General features: G+C 40.3%; 1 protein-coding gene across 1 annotated transcript in view; it reads right to left on the bottom strand.

Moving 5' to 3' along the window:
- Positions 1-20,912, bottom strand: part of MYH9 (myosin heavy chain 9) — a 69,898-nt gene that overhangs the window by 29,432 nt on the left and 19,554 nt on the right. Inside the window, exons 3-9 of the mRNA XM_015628283.2 lie at positions 19,647-19,803; positions 9,575-9,602; positions 8,752-8,845; positions 3,697-3,789; positions 2,935-2,998; positions 2,319-2,417; positions 1,311-1,454 (exon numbers count right to left, since the gene is read on the bottom strand). Of these exons, the coding sequence (XP_015483769.1) occupies positions 1,311-1,454; positions 2,319-2,417; positions 2,935-2,998; positions 3,697-3,789; positions 8,752-8,845; positions 9,575-9,602; positions 19,647-19,803 (679 nt within the window). The remainder of the gene's footprint in view (positions 1-1,310; positions 1,455-2,318; positions 2,418-2,934; positions 2,999-3,696; positions 3,790-8,751; positions 8,846-9,574; positions 9,603-19,646; positions 19,804-20,912) is intronic.

Genomic DNA, 20,912 nt, shown 5'->3' with positions numbered 1-20,912 from the left:
AGTGACTGAGGTCACTCGGTTGTTCAGCCTGGAGGAGACTGAAGGGGGACTTCACAGCAGCCTACAGCTTCCTCACAAGGGAAAGTGGAGGGCCAGGCACCCATCTCTCTGGTGACCAATGAGAGGATCCAAGGGCACAGTATTAAGCTGTATCAGGGGAGGGTTAGGCTGGATCTTGGAAAAAAGGGCACTGGAACAGGCTCCTCAGCAAGTGTAAAACATTAAAGCTATTTTTGCTGTAGTGCCTGAAACTAGTAACTCATCTACATGACAGCAAAGACATACCCTGGAGCATACATTAACAACAACTCAAAAAACTGAGCATAGCAAGACACCCTGACTATGAATTAGGCTACCATTTCTTTTATTTGGTTTAGGCAAATTTCTCTTCACCTCCACACAGAAGTTTCAGCCTCATATGATTCAGGATATCAAGAAATGTATTAAACTGTCAATAACAACAGCATGGATTTTAACAGGTGGACTGTAAAGAGCAGAAGGCACAGGTAAATAAATGTCCCCTTACAGCCACAAGAACTGCAGCCTCCAGCAGAGGAGGTGGTGACCTCAAACCACAACAGATGCTTGCTTGCTTGCTTCAGTGTAGAGAGTAACAGTCCTAGCTTTAGAGAAACATATACATTTCAAAAGTGAGACTTTGCAGAACACTGATTTCCAACCAGTGAGGCAGATCATGAATGAGAGAGCAGAGCTCTGGTGAATACATATCACTGCTCTTTGTGCTGGCTGCGTGCAATTCTATTTTCACTGTCATGCTACTGTGCTCCCAGAATCAGACAATATTAATTTCTGATCAGCAGTTCAGTGTTAAGCTGGAAAGAAAAGCAATATGACCAGCCCATTCTAAAAAGGACTAATCCAGCAGTGGCTGGATCACATACTTTAGAGCCACTGCTAAAGGATAGTGGGAGCGCACAACCCATGCATTGCATAAGAGAATTCTTATATCTTGGATGTGTTTTTCATAAACTGAGTATACAAGCCTCAGACTGGGAACAAAAACAGTAAGCAGAAGCATGTTTTTATTAGCTGCTTTCTCTAAAGTTAACTGTATAACCCGAAATTGTGCAGATAGATCCTGAGCTGGGTCACTCCAAAGCCACTAAATTTTGTTACTTGCACACTGGTTCACTCTGGGGAGGGGGAGCAGAAATAGACACAAGCAAAACAAAACCAACAAAAACCCTAAACAACAACCTAACAAATCAAACCAAAACAATAAAAGAACATCAGAACAAAAAAGCTCGAGGCACAGCCTGTTCCCCCTTTTATTCCCTGCATATTCATACCTATCTGCTCTTCATCTGGGATGCCCATGATCTTCATTGCCTCCATGGTCTCCTGAAACATGTCTTTGTCTTGCTGACCTGGGATTGTGACATGCCCATTGGAAAGGAAGCGGTACTTGTTGTAAGGCTCCAGCAGCAGATCATCTTAGGAAAGAATTTAGAAAGAAATTGCTATGGATTTTCTTTTTTAACTGACAACAAGTTATCACTAATATCAAATTTGACTTGCATACACTACCAGCTTATGGATGAATCTAGGATTAAGCCTAGTTTTACTTCAGGCTGAACATTTAATGTATTTTAGATAAACACAGAGTTTTTCTGTATTATTTCTTGCTATTCCTTCCTCTGGACTACTCCACCAAGGCAGTGGCACTCATCATTAGGTCCTAAACCTGTAAAAAGCAGGGATTAACTTGAAAGTAAATTTGCCTTTAACTTCAAATACCTTATTTGTTTCAGGTCAGATGAAAGTTAACACATTAACTCTTGAAACAGTAGGAGCTATGAGAAAGTCGTCTCTTCGTGTCATTCCTACTGATCCAGTCACAGCTCTTGCACAACACAGACCCAGATTACCAGGCAGAAGTATTAAAACAAGGTGTGCTGGGATCCCAGACTGCTAGAGCTACTTAGAGGCTTGCAGATTTGCTCCACTCAGTTACAGGTTGTGCATCACAGCAGGACCATTCCTGCACTAGAATGGTTTACATCCTGCAAGACTAGACTAAACACGGGACAGTGATTTAGATAAGGAAGGGTGTAGAGTCATTGTTGGCAAGGAGACAAGTGCAGGAAGGAACCAGAGAAGCAAGTTTTCAGGAACTGAGACGTGCAGGGGGAGGGCAGATAGATGTATGAGTGCATGAAAGAAGTGGTGGAGAGCTGACCATATCCAAAAGGTAGAGAAGAAGGAACTGTGAATGAACAGGTCCTTGTCTTCAGGTGTTCTGAATCCTCTGTTGTTGTAGTTATGGGATTCCCTCATCACAACACAATCATACTTACTCTTCAAATGCTCCCCTGCCCCAGAAAGCAGGTAGTAAAAGATGTGGAAGGTTCTCTCCTCTTTGGCCTGGCGAATTGCACGTGACTTCTCCAGCAGATCTTCAGAGAGTCAAGGCACATGACAGGACATATAATCCCTTCCTATTCTGTGGCAGGAGAAAAAACTATCTGATGTTCTCCTCATACCAATTGTCAGGGGTATTGACTTAGCAATCATTATCAGTCAACAACCCGTTGAGCTTCTGGTCTCAGCCTCAGCATCAGTCTCTGAATGATGACCATGGTAAGAGACAAAAAAATAGTGGCCATCAATCCCCACCTGCCTTGGACAGAAGCGAGAATGACTTATGAAATTCTACAACCCAAACTCATACTGCTGCAGTTTATGCTTGCATTTCATCTCTTAAGATTAGAATTCATTCATTCAGAAAAGATCTGCATCATGATCACAAAAAACTATTCAGGAAACAGGAGACTACAACAGTGATCTTGACAGCAGAAATTTAGAGTGCTTCCAACTGCCTTCCCAACCTAAGTCAGCTGTGAAGAGACTGCTAGGTACCATTCCTGACACCTCTGGAGCCTCGAATCTTTCAAGGGGTTACAGAAAGGATACAGGTCTCAATATTGGCTCCAACAATGTAACCGTTGACATCAAAGTTGATTCTGATAAATTTGCCCTAAGAGGAAGACAATAGCATTAAAATTAGTATTATTTGTGTATGGTAACAACAGTACTAACAACAGATGTAAACCTTCTCTTTTTAATCCAGGAAAGGAAACTCCAAACAGGTCAGGCAGGTTTTAGGCAAAGCATAAGGTCAGCCAATAGGCAATGCCTGCTGATCACAACACCAACTGAACAAAAAAAGACACCAAGCACTTCCAGATACTTCTGTCATTGTGACAGCCTACAACTCACACTCACTATGTTTCAACCTAGATTTCCCACAACCTGGGTCCTTTCAATTTCACCTTCAATTTTAACTTTACAGTTGAACTTCCTTCAGTGTTAGCATCAATCATTTTCATTTTGCTTCACCTTCCCCACCTGCATCTCAAATGTTGTCCGGTGCTCTCTAAAGCAAGCAAAATAAGGACGACTAATTGCTCTCTAGGATAAAACTGACTGTAATGATTACAACAAAAATCAGCACAGATGATCCTGGCACAGGGTCTGGTTTCTTCACTCTAGAGACCTAAAAGATATATTCTGGATAATTCACTGAATAAAATTAATTTCCCAGATTAATTTAAAGGAAGTCACTCAATTACTCTATCCCTGATAGCAATTCACCCAAAAGCAGAAAACTCTGGAGAGTGTAAAATACACTTTTGATGCACTTTTTGATTACACTCATGATATAATAATACTCACAAATCTTGAGGAGTTGTCATTCTTTACTGTCTTGGCATTTCCAAAGGCCTCCAGGATGGGATTAGCCTGGAGCAACTGTCTCTCCAGTTCTCCCTAGAGAGAAATCCAAAATTAATAAAGTAGGTAGTGGTTCACTGCATTAACCTTGGGTCAAACCAGTGCTGCAGTTTCAATTCACACTGATTTGGCATCTGTTGCAGAGAAGACATATTAAACCTAAGGAGATGATCACTTAAACCTTCAAAGGAGACTCATTAGTTATCTGGGTTAAACAGAAACATTCATAAATAAGCCTTATTCCCTTACTCCCAGTGTGTCTTTCTGTTAGCAAGAAGCCCTTCAAAGTCACTTGGCTGTAACATCCTTCAGAATTCCCAGGGACCATGTGAAAATCATACCACCATCCAAGACCAGGCCCTCATCCCAGAAGTGTACTGCTACTGAGGCTGGAAGAGTGAGGTAAATCCTATCTTGCTACTTAAAGACAGCTCTGAACACTGCACACTGCTACTAAGATTAACAAGTTAGTCTGAAAAGGTCTAATGTTTTATAAAAACCAAACACAAAAAGCTTGCACTTTCCTAAGAATCTACATCTTACAAAGTACAAACAAGCAAAAATCTCCTTTTAAGGAGGAACACACAAAAAAGAGAATTAGTGGTATCCCACAAACTGCATGATTGCTTGCATTCTGTTGCCATATTCACACACTCCTCCCCTCAAGGAACACAAAATGTTGGAATTCTAGAAAAAGAAATTCAGAACTTTTATCTCTGCCCAGTACTAGACCATTGCAGCATATACACCTTTCCCTGCAGGCTCATGTATCCCTAGCTCTTTTGAAAAATTACTTGTCCTCTGTGCTAAAAGCATGGAGTTCTCTATATTTCAAGATCAACTAGAAAGCTTCTGGAGACACAAAATTACAGTTTAGATTAATGTTTCTCTTTTTAGCAGTTATCAGTAAGTACTCAAGACTGCCTGTGCATAACAGATGGAAATGAAGTTTGATTTGTGAGAACTGGAATTTATGGGGAAACTATTTAAGGTTACTTCTAAAGGAAAATTGTTCCCATTTGTTCTCAAAGACAGATTAGTTCTTACACAGTGTCTCTAAAAATACAGGCAATAAAAAAAAAAGGGGAAGAAATATGAGAAGCTGTACAATGAACTACAAGTCTTTATTTTTTACTTCCATGATCACATCACTTCACGCTTGCAAAGTGCAAGGCCAAACAAGACCCCCAGCCCTGGTGGAACTGCACACACAGAAGGAGCAGCTGCTGCAAACACCTTCATTCAGTGTCAAGTAGATGTAACAAGGGGCTTAGCCCTGGTAACGGGAACCTGAGCAGGGACATCACCTGTCTCACAACAAACCCAGCACCCACTACAAGGAAAAAAAACTTTGAAACTAGGGTTCAGACCTTGAAATTCTGTGATAGTCACATTTCCCCTTGTGTTCTACCACATGTACTGAAGTTGGAACGCTCTTCCCTCACACCATTCTTCTTCCCCATCTTGCAGTGCAGTCCTAGGCCTCTGTTTCTAACTGCAATTTGTTACTATTCAAGTGAGAGATGACAGTAACACAGCACTTAAACACAACTATGGAACAAGGAGGGAAGAGAAATCAGGCTTTGACATCAAATCTATTTTAATTACGTGGCTAAAAATAAAACCGAGACCATACTTAGCTAGACAAAGACTGGAAGTTTATGCAAGTCCACATACAATAGACCCTACTGTTACTTAGTACCTCAGGAAAAAGTGTCTTTAGTTTCAAGCAGGTGTTGGTAAATTGTAGTTTAGAAGTGATTAGGTCTCTTGAAACACCGAGGTAGCAATATGCATAGAGAATGCCAGCTTGGCCTCACAGCAATATGAAGTTCTGGGGAAAGGAAAATGCTGAAGAGCTGGTCAAATCACTGAGCTCTCTTGATTTGCCTCAGCATCATGACACAGTGGGAAAATCCAAGTTCTCAGCATGCCACAGTAACAGCATAAGACTAAGTGTCTGCAATTACTGTACCCATTCCTCACTGCATGTTGTCTTGGCTAAAAAGGCAATTACATTATATTTAAAATTTTTTTTAGTTATTGGGTAGAGTCTGTTGGGGTTTTTTACGTTATGTTTTGATGGTCACCTTTCACTGATGGAAGACACTTCATTATTTTTATACAATGGGTAATTTTGCAAAATCAAACCATTAGAACACAGAGCTGTCTATCACAAGCTTTCTAAAAATCTTAAGGTTCCTATCATTAAAATGCTGCCAATCTCCTGGCACCTGTAATTGGCATTCCTTGACCTGAAACAAATTTATTGAACACTTGGCATGCACTTGAAGTATGTGCAATATTCCTCGTGAAAACAGAAGCAGAAAAAGCTACTGGGTCTGTTAGTCTGTGGTTGGCAGTTCCCAACACTCTTCAGCATGCTCTCTTTCTACTGCTCTGAAATTACACCAACCAAATTCCTTGACATCTACCTTGTTCTCTGAAGTTTTTTGCATCTGATGCACTTTTTGAAATGTTTTCTAAGCAAGATGGATGTTTTTCCAGCTATTTATTCTTGAAGAAATGCACCCAGAAATCACATCTACCTTTAACAGCATGCAATTTTTAAAAAATTATGGGGGAGGGTGTTTGCGTTGTTTGTTTGGTTTGTTGGAGTTTGTTGTTTTGTTTTTTACACTTCAGGGATTTGCTTTTGTATTCTTCTCTGCAGTCATGTGAGAGATTACCAAATAACTAAATCCCAACACCAGTGGGTGGATGGGGGAAGGAGAATGATCATTTTTAACTGAAGTTTTGTTACAAATATTTAAATATTAGCTACTATTACCCACAAATTTCCAGTTAGATGCAAATACACATCTTGAAAAATCATTACATGATTTAAGAAGACAGTAGAGAAGCTGAAATGAAATACGGGAAAACAGTCATTTCAACTTCCATAAATAGAAGTTTCAACAAATAAAAAAAAAAATGTTTCTATAATTAGATTTTGAACACCCCTCAAAAGGAGCCTGAGTGTGCTCAGAAGTCACATCATGCAGTTAGAAGCTTATTTAGCTGAATATACTAAAACACTGGGAATGGTGGAATGCATCACTACCTCCAAAACAAGTGAGATAGAGTTAAAGAATATGTTTAATAAAACTGATTTTGCCCTGATACGTGGAAAAACTCCTGTTTACATCCAAAAGCTCATGGTAAAGAATGTACCGCTACTTTCTATAATATCCTTCGTTAAGATCTGAGTCTAAAGACAAAATTCTTTCATGACCACCATACCTGAGATCCTCAAAAAATTAAACATATTCATCTTCATAAACTCTTATACTCTGATTCCAAGTTTGCTCTGTAAAGAAGTGTTGCAGAGAGCACTCACTGCTGATTAACAAAGGCTTCAGCTCTAAATCCCCTCTGGTAAGGTCAGTTCAGCCACAAAACGTGGGCAGTAGGACTCTTGAAAAAATCAAAACTTAGGGAAAAAAAATTAAATATCAAACTTGAGCAAATCACCAACCAGTCCAACTTAGGACTGTTTTATTATCCTAAGCAGACTGCCTGTCCTGCTTTGGTGGTTCAAATTTTACTCATGGACAAGCAGTGGAAGAATACTTAACTCAACCCCATGACTCTATTTTCCACGCTTAAAAAAAAGAAAAAAAGGAGAATGTTTCTAAATACAGCTACTGACAGACCATGGAAAAAGCCTTCATATGTCTGAAGTTTTGGCACATACAACTTTTTTTTTGGTAGAATTCCAGAAGTTAGTTACTACTATGTGCATGCACACATACAGTGTGCCTGAATGCAGAAATATCTTTTTATTTATACACTCTACATGCTTTAGACATGCCTACACATTAAACTACTATAGGAAAACTTGTGTCCACTGCGTCTCTACATACCTGGCACTTGGCTTTCATTAATGAACATTTCCAATGCGTTCAGATCTGGCTAACAAGCCCACAGTCCTAAAACACCCTGATTAAACACTTAACTACATCAATCTTACTAGGAACACCACACACACTATATGTTTAAGATTCCAGGAAAGCCGTGTCCGGTCCTATTGCCCTGGAGGAATACTTCTAAAATGGTATGTATCTGGGAAAATCCTGCAAGAAAAACCTTAAAGGCAAACTAGTATTGAGCACAATTCACAAGTATTCTTGATATCACTACAGTCTTCAACTGAACATCCTTACAAAAAGATTACTGTGCACCACACAAAAAAAAAATAAAAATTGTGAATTGTCTATGGATTTGCTTTAGCTGCAGAAAGTGATATTGGTGTGGAGTGAAAAGCTGCTCAAAAAAATCACACAATGGGACAGAAAACGCATTCCTGGTGCAGAACGTGCAGTAAACGTGCAGCTCACCTACGAGGATACAACTGAAGAATTCGGCAATAGTCCATCGGGGGAGAGGGAGGGGGAAAAAAATATAAGTGAGACATCTTTAAAGTCCTCCCACCATCATCACCACCCTCCTCTCATGTGCTGCTAACAGTTGGCTGTTTTCCCCCCTTTTAATGATTCCCTGCCATTTCTAAGTTTTCAGCTGATGTCCACTAGCCTATCAATGTATTCTACCGTTTTGAGACAGAACATGTAATGGCCAGACCTAATCTATAATGGTACAGAAGAAATGAGACAACTCCTCCACAGAAGGATCAGCTTTAAACTGTCTAGATTGGTTATAAGAAATACATCCATGTGAAAAAAACATCAGTACAGGTGGTGCATTTATAGCAGCTCTTGGCCCATGCACTTGCCCACAAATCCAAGGGGTTGTGGATGAGTTTATGCCCACTGTAGATCCACCAAATTCAAAGGAGTTATGACTTTGAACAGTGTTCCCTGACTTGCAATTTTTGACAGACTTACTGTTTCATAGTTCACTGACCACCTCAATCCCCTGATAGACGTCAACATCTAAGCTTCTGCTGAGCAATATGTCTTTTACCAATATCAGCCAGTATATATTTAGTGTCCAAAGTCAGCAGAGAAATAAAGCATCGTTAAACCTAGGTCTTACCTGGTCTTTTTTGGACTTATGCGAGGAAGCAACATGAGCCAGATACTGAATGACCTTCTTGGTGTTCTCTGTTTTACCAGCTCCAGATTCACCTCTAGAAAGAAAAATCTGCAGGTTATCCACAAACAAGATGTAAGGTGACATTATCATATTTCTAATCCCAAAAGGGCTACTGACATCCTTAACTGCATTCTGACCGTTGCAGCACCTCCCTTAAAACCAAGGGAAAAAAGCTGGGCTGCAGCTGGACTGCAATGAAAGGCAATAAAGAACTACACTTTCCAGTCACTTGGATACAAAGACTGTCAACTGGCTGAGGAATAGCTTGGAGGCTGCTGTAGAGGTTGGGGTGAAAGGTAATGAAGTAAATCTTTCAAACGGAACCCTCCTGACAGCAAGAAGAAACATATCAAGTCCTCAAGTATGGCTGAGGGCCAATCAATTTTACTGTGTCTAGAAGACAAACTGCTGCATCAAGAGTATCTGTTACTCTATCAGCCTCATCAGTATGCATGTACTTAAATGTAACAGCTGCATCAAATCTGAAGGATCACTCCAAGCCTTTTCCATTGACAAAGCTGTATTTCTTTAGTAGCTTGAGCACAGGGGCTGTTTCAAATCCACCCTTCCCCCATTCATTAGAAATATTATTTTGAAGAAGGAATTATATATTGGAGGAACTGTACTAGGACTTTCCTTGACTCTCCATTATTACCTAATTCTGTAATTCCACTACCAGCACTTAGCATTAAGAGTCCTTCCACCAAGAACATAAAAACACAAACTTTGACATGCAGACAAACTGAAAATTGGAAATACTCACGTGCAAAGGATGGACTGATCCTCTCGATCTAGAAAAAATTTTAAAAGAGTAGTCAGACTAGAACTCTGAAAGTAAATTTCTCTGACAGAATGAAATTAATACCAAAGACACCAGGAACTAGTAAACACTGACAAGTATCTTCAGAGACAAAGCCAAGTAACCCCTTCTCTGGCAAGACACCAATGTCCTACTGTATGCCAAAGTATAATGGCACCACAGCAATTTAGTTTTCTTCATCCAGAAGGAATATTATTTGCATTACAATTTTTCTACAAAGACTACAGAAGTCTCCTAGTGCATGATGCTTTACCACACAGCTACAGTGTGCACCTACTTGTTCTTCAGCCCCTATTAAAGTAGGCCCATACTGAATTACAAAAGTTATCAGCAGAACAGTGAAAATGGAAGAGGCAGGGGAAAAGTGGGACAGCAACTGTTACAAATCCCAAAGTGTCTAAGATTCACATCAAATAGATTCTTTGAGACTAAAACAAACACTGGAGGCTCGGTGACAAAATATGTGTTGTTTATTTTACATAGACTGGACCCATAAACTAAAAACACTGCGCAGCAGCCTACATCCTATACAGCTGATTGTTTGAGGCACCATCCCTATTGTATTAACACAGCAGTTAGTAACAATAGAAACCTTTTCTTTTCCATGTTGACATACCAGCAGACATACTAATGCCTGTGTTCAATTCCCAGCTGTGGATATCTTTCCAGTTACAGAACTTAATTCATGCAGCCCACTCACCACTATCTTCTCCCACATCTTTAATCTCCTGTCAGCATTCATCTATGATTCCACTTCATTACGCACGGTCCTGACCAGTCTTCCACCACACCTTCATCCCACAGCTCCTGCACATGCTCCACCAATTCTGCCCTGCTTCACTTTCATCCCTGCGCCCCACCCTGTGCCCATCTACCCCCAACCCATGTTCCATACCATTCCTTCACACCACCAAGAATGAGCTGGAAGCACTAGGAAGACTGGAGAGTGCCCATGTGTACACCACAACAGCCTCAGTAGCTTGTAGTCATCACAGAGGCAGTGAAACATGGAAGAGGTGGGCAGAGCAAGCCATTGACTGATAGCCCACAAGAGCCACTGGGGCACTCAGAACACGCTCTGCCACCGAACTCAAAATCCCCCTTACGCTGGGTTGGTTTTTTTTTTTGGTTTGACATTAGGTGTGTGTTTGTTTCTAAATCAAGACCAGAGGGACTCCCAGATTATTCAGTCTGAGAAGCTCAGTAACACAGCATCAATTAGATTTCGTTCAGACATTGCCACTTTCCTTTTTCCACTCATTGCACTGGACTAACATCTACTCTCTAAAGAGAGATAAAGAAAGCCTCAAGCATCCATGGCAGTATGCAATTCACTGGATCTCTCCTAATTTTTTTTTCAGTAATTAGTAACCACTGACAGTATGTTTATGTGACTATCTCCACATTTTAGCTACTGGTTCTTTCTATTCTTTCTCCCCATAGCTTAGAGAAACCAAGCACACTCAGTATTCTTCCCACCAGACAGTACTTAGATGATATAATTAAGTCACCATTTAAGTTGTTTTGTGCAAGATAAAGAGATTGAGCTGTAATTAGGGAAGGCTTTCTAGTCTGATAGATTTCAAGTACCTGAAATCTCTTTCTGTACCCTTAAACACTGCTGCTGCAAGTACATTTAGCATTTCAGTATTAACATCATGAATGCCACATTCATCATGAAAAATCTCCCGTACACCCAGTTTGCACATATTTTTGTGAAATAAGGAAAGCTGGCAAACCTAACAGGTTTGAGATTCCATCTTAAAATATTCTGAAGCCAATAATGGAAGCATTAGGTTCACATGCTACATATACGCAGCTCCTGCTCTTAAGTGTCTTTACTGGAAACTGATTGTATGTAGATGAGCACAAAAAATGAGAGGAAAACAATCTGCTTTTTTCCTGTTATAACTCAGAATATTACCTGTCATTATCCTGCTAATACTGTTCTCAGAAAGAGCTGATCAGCCCCAAGGCTGGAGGAAGGAAAGCAGAAGAAAATCACGACTCAAACAGTTTTAGACTGGCCAATTCTTAAGCCTTCAAAACTAGATACTGCAGCTTTACTTAAATTGCATATTCATTTTTTCAAGTGTTGAATTTATTCACTGCCTTTGAGATACACACTCATTTTGCTGAAGGCCAGGCCAAGAGTAGATGTTAGCCAGCTCCAAAGACCTCACACATTCAGGTTCCCAGTGGGTCAAGGGCTCAGCAGGCACATGCCAGCCCTCTGCATGACTGGGCACTTTGAGGGTGGATCAGGGGAATAACTAATGACTCATTTATGGATTGCCTAAGGAAATGTATTCTTCGGTAGTACAACACCTGAGTACAATTCTGCACCACAAAGCAGGTATGTGAAAGGACAAGACTGTGCCTCTGAATAACATCTGACTTTCAAAAGCCTGAATAAAAACAAACAGTTCACTTGTCCAAAAGAGGTTATGCTCACATTCAGGTACTAGACAGGCTCTTATAAGAAGTTATCTGAGAGAAAGAAAAAAAAAATTAAAGAGAACTCTAAATAAAGTGCTCCTTATTGCTGCTAACCAGCTGTGATCCTGGAATTATGAGCTGGGGCTTCTCAAAAAGGCAGTGGAGCCCCAGGCACTTGAATAGCACCTGCCTTCCCATTTCCATCCTAGAGATGATCCAGCAAAAAGAATACCAGTAAGCAGACAGATAAACTGACTGCCCAACAGAAAAAGAGATGATCAACATCAGACAACAACACCAAGCAGCTCCTTGGCACTGAATACTTCTCAATCCTGCCAAGTTTTCTCATACTTGATTGAGAAGTTCTCTCCAGCCTTTTTCCAGTAAGGCAAGGTAGCCACAGCACCCTGGATTGACCTTAAGGAGTCTCAAAGGGGCAAGCACAGGATTTTCCCCCACCTTAACACAAAGCAAGGTATTGAAAGGTGGTCAGGCAGGAAAAGCCACAGACGGTGTTTGAAATCCTCTTGGCATGAAGCTTTCCTCCCCCAACATACTTTTCTGGTGGCCCACTGCAGCTGCCTTAGTCACCTCTGCTTTAAGTCAGCAGGAACGTACCTGCGAGTGCAGGCAAGTCTCCGGGAGCACGCAGACACTGCCATAAAAGGCAACATTCCTGTTTGCAATCCGGGGGAAATTCTTTCCCAGGACTGCAAAGCAGCAGTCATTGGGATAGCTGGAATTCTTCTAATTGTGTATAGACAGACAACTCAAATAATGTGTTGAGCAACAGGAAACTGGAGCCGACCAAAGGGGCAGAGAGCTAACACATCCAACGCATAACTCGTAGATACTCTCCAAATTAAGAACAGTTTCAAATGCCAATATTCGTTCTCCATATGATACTAACTTGTGCTATCATGAATCAGAATTCAGTTGTCCAGGCAAGAGGCCACCTCCACCTCCCCCCCCTTTTTTTTTGTCAAAGCATCATTCAACATGGGCGTACTGCACTACTTCAGTCAGCACTTGCCTTTACTTCATTGTCAGTTGTGCAAGCAACCTACTCAGCAAAAGAGAATGTGCTGGGTACCATAAACTCAGTTGCTTATAATAACACAATCAAGAAACGCCTGATTAAAAGAAATTTGCACCTGCTTTTCAATCCTGAACAGAGTCACTTATTAAAAACAATCCAGAATAACAACTCATTAGTTAATTATAGCAACAGTTCTGTATTTCAAACCAGCTGACAAGGAAAGCTTTTTATCTGGGCTCTTCTTCAGCTCTCATCACCATAGTATTCAAGTGATCACAAGACACAGCAGCCTCAAACATCCAGAAATTCAGGAAGTAAAACATCCTTCAAATTTAAACTAAACAGCAGTATGGTATAATAAGATCAGTAGATTAATTTTACTGTGTAAAAAAACTCCACAGTATGTAACTTATTCTTGACTTTCTTTAGTCTAAGAATAAAAGACTGTATTTAGACTGCTGACTGCTTCAGCTTACATTAAAAACTTCAACCAAAATTTCTTTTCACAGAAAGAGACATCTTTGTACATAGAAAGTACTCAACCAAATATACTACTGCAAAACAACAGATGTGAATGAATGCTGAACTGCTGTGGTCAAATATATTGGCATAATTGATAAATTAATACAGCTCCAAAGTCTTGAATTTTGTTTTCAAATGTTTTGGGATGGGAGAAGAAAAAGGCTAGGAGGCTAGAAGAGAATGTGCAATTTAAGCTCTATATCTCAGTTGCAGAACATCCTACCAGGCCTTTATCACCCACTTCCTCTGCATGAGTGACTCTCGTTTCAAGCCTGTTCATCTCCATAAAAGGAGAAGTAATATAGCATTCACACAATGGTGACATCACCTCTGCAGCTAAGAGGAAGTGGAGCTGAAAGGCAAAGACTTGGCTTGCAGTCCCCTGCCTATAGCTGACTCACTAAGGCTAAAAGCTTAACCATAGCTCAGGGTACCACCCACCTCCTAACCACGGGCGTCTGGCAGCCCAGCCCTCCGCGTTCCCGTTACCGCGCTGCTCCCCAGCACCCGCTGCATGCCTGCAGCCCAACCTGGGCTGGGCTGGCCAAGCTACAGAGCTGACCTAAAGCAAGAATTACTCTTAAATGCATCTAAGTGCTTCCACCACGTAGTAGTTTCAGCTCTTTACTGCCTCCTCCAACTTCTCTTCCAACATCAACGTAATTTTTACATCCCATGCCGTGTCCTTTCCTCAGGGTTCTTAACACAGGAGGGGCCGCAGGGACCTGTCACACTGTGCTACACCGAACACCACTGGCATCAGACCTCATCAGGTACATTCACTGTGCTGCTTTAACCTACACGCTGGCTTGAATGGGATCAAAAACACGCCAGGGAAACACCAGAACAGAGCCCAAGAACCTGTTTTTGCACTGTCATCTAAAGAACATACTACAGAGAAGTTTCAAAATGCTAACAACTATCATCAAGTACAAAAAGAAAGAGAAAAGAGAAATCAAATGAAGGAGAAACATAGCATATCCAAGACAGCTCTCAATGATAGGGCTTCAAAGTGCTTAAAAAAAAAATAAAAATCAAACATGAGAAACTTGAGTTGGCATGAATACTCTAGTACCAAAATTCAGCTCTGCATTAGCTGAAGTTTGAAAACAGCTACAAGGAGAAAAGTAAATTTCATTTTTCAAAATGAAATGTATCCTACAGTGTCAAATGCAAATATTTATTCCCTCAAGACATTTTTGGACTAGAGCCCATATCTCCCCGTCTCCAGCACTCCTTAACTGGATCTGGAGATAGCAGAAAACACGTTGTATGCTGTAATTTTAGGTTATGCAAATGTTTATGATGTTCTGACAGAAAAGAAAAACTAGTATACAGCCTGCAAAAAGCTCAGGCAGCTCATGATATTAAAACAGTGAACTGCAGGGACACTGACAACTGGGGCTGAACCATTACATAAGTGACTGCCAGAGAACTCCTGCTCTGGTTTACAGGAATGAAGCAAAAAAGGGTGTGGTAACTTACTAAAAAACAAGTGGGCAACCAGACTCTTTTTTAGCTCCCTATTCTCATGAAAACCGCATCTCAGGACACAGATTTTTAGAGCTGCATTTAGAAATCTCAAGTAATTCAAAGCATGTAAAACATTTCTTCAGGAAATTAGAAACAATGTACATATTTTCTTGCCATTTGCATCAAAACAAATATCCTCTGTAACTAGCATCCAAATTTCATGTTGCCCTTTTTCATGAGAAACTTGAAAAATCTGGAAAACACACTTGTGAAACCACAGGCTATATTCTTTTAGGTTTTAATGGAAATTGAATTTGACCTTTACATGCAACTTGAAAGAGACATGTGTGCCTTCACCTAATCAGAGCAGGTCTCAACTGAGATGCACTGACAGAATATTATATGGAAAAGAAAGATGCTCCTTGGGGTAGTAGTGCATTATACAGTGCAGCACAGCAGCCCCATGTTAAGAAGCAAGCTGAGAAATTATTTGGCAGCAAGTTAAAACAGAAGTGTTCTGCTAGTTTGTAAACTTAGAAAAACATACAAACATTTAAGAATTACAAAAAAACATCTGAAGGTCTAGATAACTGTCTTTTGTGAAAATCACAAGTGGTCCCAAGGTGCATGTGAGGATCTACAAAGCAAGTGATTTGTCTTAAAACATGTAACTCTGTGCTTCCTCCCTTACTGTAACAAGGTCACTAAAAATCATTAAGTTACTGTGCTTCAGAATTTTTTTTTTTAAACACCAAACCCAGGGACTACCTAACTTCCAAGTGAACATCAGCACAGTTCTGGCTGCACAGGCTCGTTGCAGACTAATCCATCAAGGTCAAGGAGGGTTTAACCATTGCTCAATGATTTTCAGTTTTGTTAGGTGAAATATTAGGAGCCCTCAGGTAATGTGGAGAAAACTGGATAAGAAGAGAGATGGAATACATTCATTAGCTATGTGCTGTCTATTCCCTCTCCTACCCATCTTAGTTGAAGAGGTCCAAGCTTTGTAGACCAGAATAGCCATACTGACCTAACCTATTACAGAAGTTTCAGATACTTTTTAGGACATGAAAACAGATACCATGCTCCAGATACCAATGAAATTTCTATCTTCTATCACTATCTGACACAGAAGTTCTCCATGTGTGTTCCAAATAGACAAACAGGTGCTGTTTAACAGCTTTAAAAAATGTTTTTCTAAATTGAAGCTCTGGAGACTGTGAATTGGGGTAAAGAATGTACCTCCTCAGTATACATCTGCTGCATTAGAATAATGATTTGTTTGCTCAAGACACCACTCCACTTGCAGGCACTGTGTTTCAATCTTCAGCACCAGAAGAATAATTTTTCTGAAAGCAGATCTCAGACTTCTGGCATCCAGGTTACTCAGAGACCAGAAACATTAAGACAAATGGTTGTTTTCTCTAAAAGCAAAATTTCACACTTTTTTGTGAGTTCTTTTCTTGAAGCACAGGAAGTCTCTCCAGGTAATATGTAGCAAAATAATGTTTCTATCTCATTTCTGAGAGTCACAGTCTTGGGTCTGAGAAAGGAGTGGGGAAAAAACCCAGTAACAACAAACTGCCATACAACAACTCTGAACATATCCTTCACCATTTTATTTCTTCAACAAAGTCCTTCCAGTGAAAATTAACAAAACCCAAAATAATCTTTTGGAATATCTAAGTGCCTTGGCATTTCTGTCAATGAAGCAACCAGAAGATACAAAAAGAAGACCAAAGCTCACCCACAGTTTATCAGCACAGATGCCTGAAAAGGGTTAAATAGTTTGTGGATTAGCAGAGGTTGGAACAAAACTCCCATCTTCCTCTCCCTTCCTGATGAACTATCCCTCTGAAAGCCTTGCTTATTCGAATACCATAAATTGACTGAAAACCAAAAACAAAAAAATCTGAGCCCAAATCAATTAACACGCAAAGCTTTTCCACACTGTCAGCTTAAGAGATAACTATACCCCGTGCTGACAGAAATCAGAGTCAAGTCAGCTTGCTATCCTTCTGCAGGCCATGAAGGATTCCCAGTCTTCAGGGCTCTGAAAGTAACCTAGGGAAGGCAGCCTAATCCTAAATGCCTCTGGCTCATGTGGAGCACCCGACCCTTTCATCTTCTATTCTCTGTACAGATTCCTGCCATACCACTGGCTGCGGCACCAAACCTCCCCCACCACTGAGCAAAACCGAGAAAGTGGAATAGGAATGTTGCTTTCCATTCCCCTCGAGGCTAGCCAGGACTAGAGACACTGCAACAGCCTACTACTCACCCTCACTCCCAGTAGCAGAATGCTACTGCTACCCTTTGAAACAAGGAAATAAGGCAATAAAAAACCCTTAAACAATCTCTAGAGGGTCTTGCAGCACACAAAGGTACCCGTGAAGCCACACAGAAAACTCTCCAAACCCAGTTAAATAGATCAAGGCAGGCTAGTTCAAAAGCTAATTGGGAATGATGTCACATCAACAAGCATTCCAAAAAGTCAGCAACAAGGTATCTTAAACTAGGCAAAGAGCTGGGGTAAACCTCTACACTGTCAATACTGCTGAGAATACAGCATAGCTAGAATTGTTCTGGGAAAGGTAAACACTCCAGCAGACCTCATAGCAACTTTCCCATGCCTGGAAAACGGAGGCAGGGCTTCTCCAGCTTTGTACAACAAAGCAAGTCAAGTCTGGGACTTGCAAGTTTTAGACATCATCCAAGCAGTGGTCTGACAGACCTCCTCTTTTCAACAGGAAAGAAAATACCCTCATAGATTAATCACTACCCCTGAACCACCATCAGACCAAGGTCACCTCTCCCCTGATGCAGATTTGAACTGTTTGGGTATCTTATGTCACATACTGATACACTTGGCATGGATGAAGGACAAGATGCAGGCACGTGCACTTTCAAGTATAAGGGCAATAGACTTTTTCAATCTCCTCACAACACTGACAGAGAAACTGTTCTTGATTCTATGTAGAAAAGATTTCTTTCTAGGGAACAGGAACTTTGGTACAGTTAAGTCAATAGCTTGTTTAACAAAAATACAAATTAGTGCTTGAGCTAACAAGGAAGAGGAAATGGAGAGAAGGAAGTAATAAAAGAAGGAAAAGTGTAATGAGGTATATGGACAACATTCTGCCATGTATAACACAGGTGGAGCAATTGTTCTTGACCATCATGGTAGATCCAGTCTTTCTCTAGGGGAAATGAGATCCTTTAGAGGTCCAGGTTCACAGGTTTTTATCTTCTGGATACAGCATTCATTTCAGAGTAACACACCAGCAGTATGTCTGTATTTCTTTGAGACCTGCCACATCTTCAACAAATTGCCACCAATGACTGCCACCAGTCCACTTCAGCATGTCTGTGTGTTGACCCCTCTCCATCCTAGGCTTTTATAAACACAGATTAACTGATCCATCACATTAGCTCACCCCTGTACTCTGCATGGCACCAAGATTTAGCAAACTTTATCAGCTTTCTCCACACCAAGTTTGTTGGAAGCCACTAGGACAGGAGAGTGAATAGAAATTTTCTTTCTTTCTTTCCACTCTGGGAATCTGTATTATTATAGTCCTCCTATGCTTGGAGGTGCAAGTGGTAGCAAGGGCAGGTGAAAAGCAGAACTCAAACTGAGACTAATGAGAATTTTAAAGCTTGATTTTATTATATCTGGACTTCGTTCAAAAATGTGAGGCTAGTGACAAAATCTAGGAGGAAGAAAGACCTTAATCATTTCTAGGCATCAAAAAATAAGGGAGCAGTAACATTCATAAAGGCATGCCAAATCAAACTGTCCTTTACACCCTTTAAACCTTACAAAATGTGCCTCCTCAGAAAACCCAGGTACAAACAGGAAGTAAAGCACAAAATATCTCCACACCTGAACCTCTCCAAGCATCACACTCGCCACCACTGACTCTCTGAAACACCTCTCAGAACCAGGAATATGCACAGGGCATTCAGAGTACCATATTTAGAAGGTCTTAAGCAATAAACAGGTAGCAGATAATATCCATAGTACTCTTGATTCACAGTTGTATAATGTGAAGCAAAATAGGTCTAAACAAGTCTTGACAGTAAAGCTACCACTGACCACCACACTTTGAAATATAGGTTATACTAAGCTTGTTCCCCCCAACCAGATTGTGCAACTGGATTTTAAGTTGGCTTTTGTTACAAGCCTCTATCAAACAATACACATACCTGTCCACCTACAGCCATCTCAGTTCATAGGCTCATCACTGAGATGGAAAATTTTCTACCTCAGTTCTCATTGCCTGCTTCTCTGAACCCCATACATTCACACCAGCCTCTTCTTTATGTCAAATTTAGCTCTCACCAGACTTTTTATAAGGTTCTTCAATCCACTAGAGCAGGAGAAAGCTATTCACCTGAACACAAAAGCTGGTACCAAGTAGTGTCTGTAAGCAAGGACAATAACGCCTTTTGATAGCAGTGAGTTGTTCTCCTGCAGTGTTTTGACTGAAACCTTGATTTGTGATTTCAACAAGAGTCATTATCTCAGTCAGCACTCACCTTGCATCATGCTCCTGTAGGCTGTGTCTGTGATGGCATAGATATGAGGGGGCATTTCATGTCTCTTTTTGCCTTTGTACATCTCCACTATTTCTTCTGAGTATATGGGCAGGTTCTTGTAAGGATTGATTACCACGCAGAACAGGCCTGAGTAGGTCTAGAAAGAAAACACCCCAGCAAATAGAGACAGAAATTAAAAATGTTGCATATTTTAACAGTAAATTACTTGGAAAAACAAACAAATCAAACAGTGCTTTTTAAAGTACTTCTTCCAGTGATGCCATATGGCATGCTTCCCACTAAGCAGTATTAAAATCTGAGGAACAGCTAAAGTCCTATAACCTTGAGCAGTACTCAACTTTTCCAAGTGTGCACTGAGCATCAGCTGGTCCATCAGTCAAGCTGATATCACTGGCTCCCCAGCTGATTAACAGTCCACTAGGACTGGCTTTTCTTCCTTTCAAACTTCCCATATTCAAAGTCAAGTGCCATTTCATTATCTAATGTAGGTGCTTAGCTCCAAAATGAATTGAACATTTTATGTTCTGCCTCATGCTTGATATGGACTTCTCTAGTAAATGATCACTAAACAAAATAAAACCTCAAGCCAAAATAGGTACAAAAATAAAAATAAGACCAATGTACTCCTGAGAGGTTTTCAAGACTGCTGGATTATGCCTAAGGCAGTGCTATCCTGTTCTGAATGGGAAGCTGGACTAAATGGCCTCCTGAGCCTGAACCCTCCAAGCCTGAACACTTTCATGATTTATAATGTAGTAGGACTAGAACTAGATTCAAATTGTAAGGTCAGCAATGTATAGTATGTTCAGTAGGTATGTTTAGAAATCTCAGTATTGTTTTGAACCAGTCAAAATAGAAAACAATTCTAAAGTAGTCCATGCTAAAGGAATCAGCAATATACACCAAAGCTTACTTCAAATTCATATCAAATGGTTAATTCATTATCTACGATAGCAAACTTCATTTTTTCAATTAGTTTCCACTGGCTTAAATTGCACAGTTCTAATGGAATACAACTGTCAAAATAACACTTCCAGTGAAAATATTAAGTTTCTTTAAAAAAAAAAAAACAAACCCAAACTTTGAGATCTGAGAACCTAAAAAAAAAAAAAAAAAAANAAAAAAAACCCAACATTTTTACTTGCAAAGGGAAAAAGAAGAGCAGAGGCTTCTTAGATATTTCCTAGATATTCTAAGAATAGCATTCCAAGCCCAGCTCCTGGGGTTTAGAGCTATCCTAGTTCC

This window comes from Parus major, chromosome 1A (genome assembly GCF_001522545.3).
Source record: "Parus major isolate Abel chromosome 1A, Parus_major1.1, whole genome shotgun sequence".
Classification (NCBI taxonomy): Eukaryota; Metazoa; Chordata; class Aves; order Passeriformes; family Paridae; genus Parus; species Parus major.
Note: the sequence above shows the minus strand (reverse complement) of the source record. Positions and strands in the feature narration are given on the sequence as shown.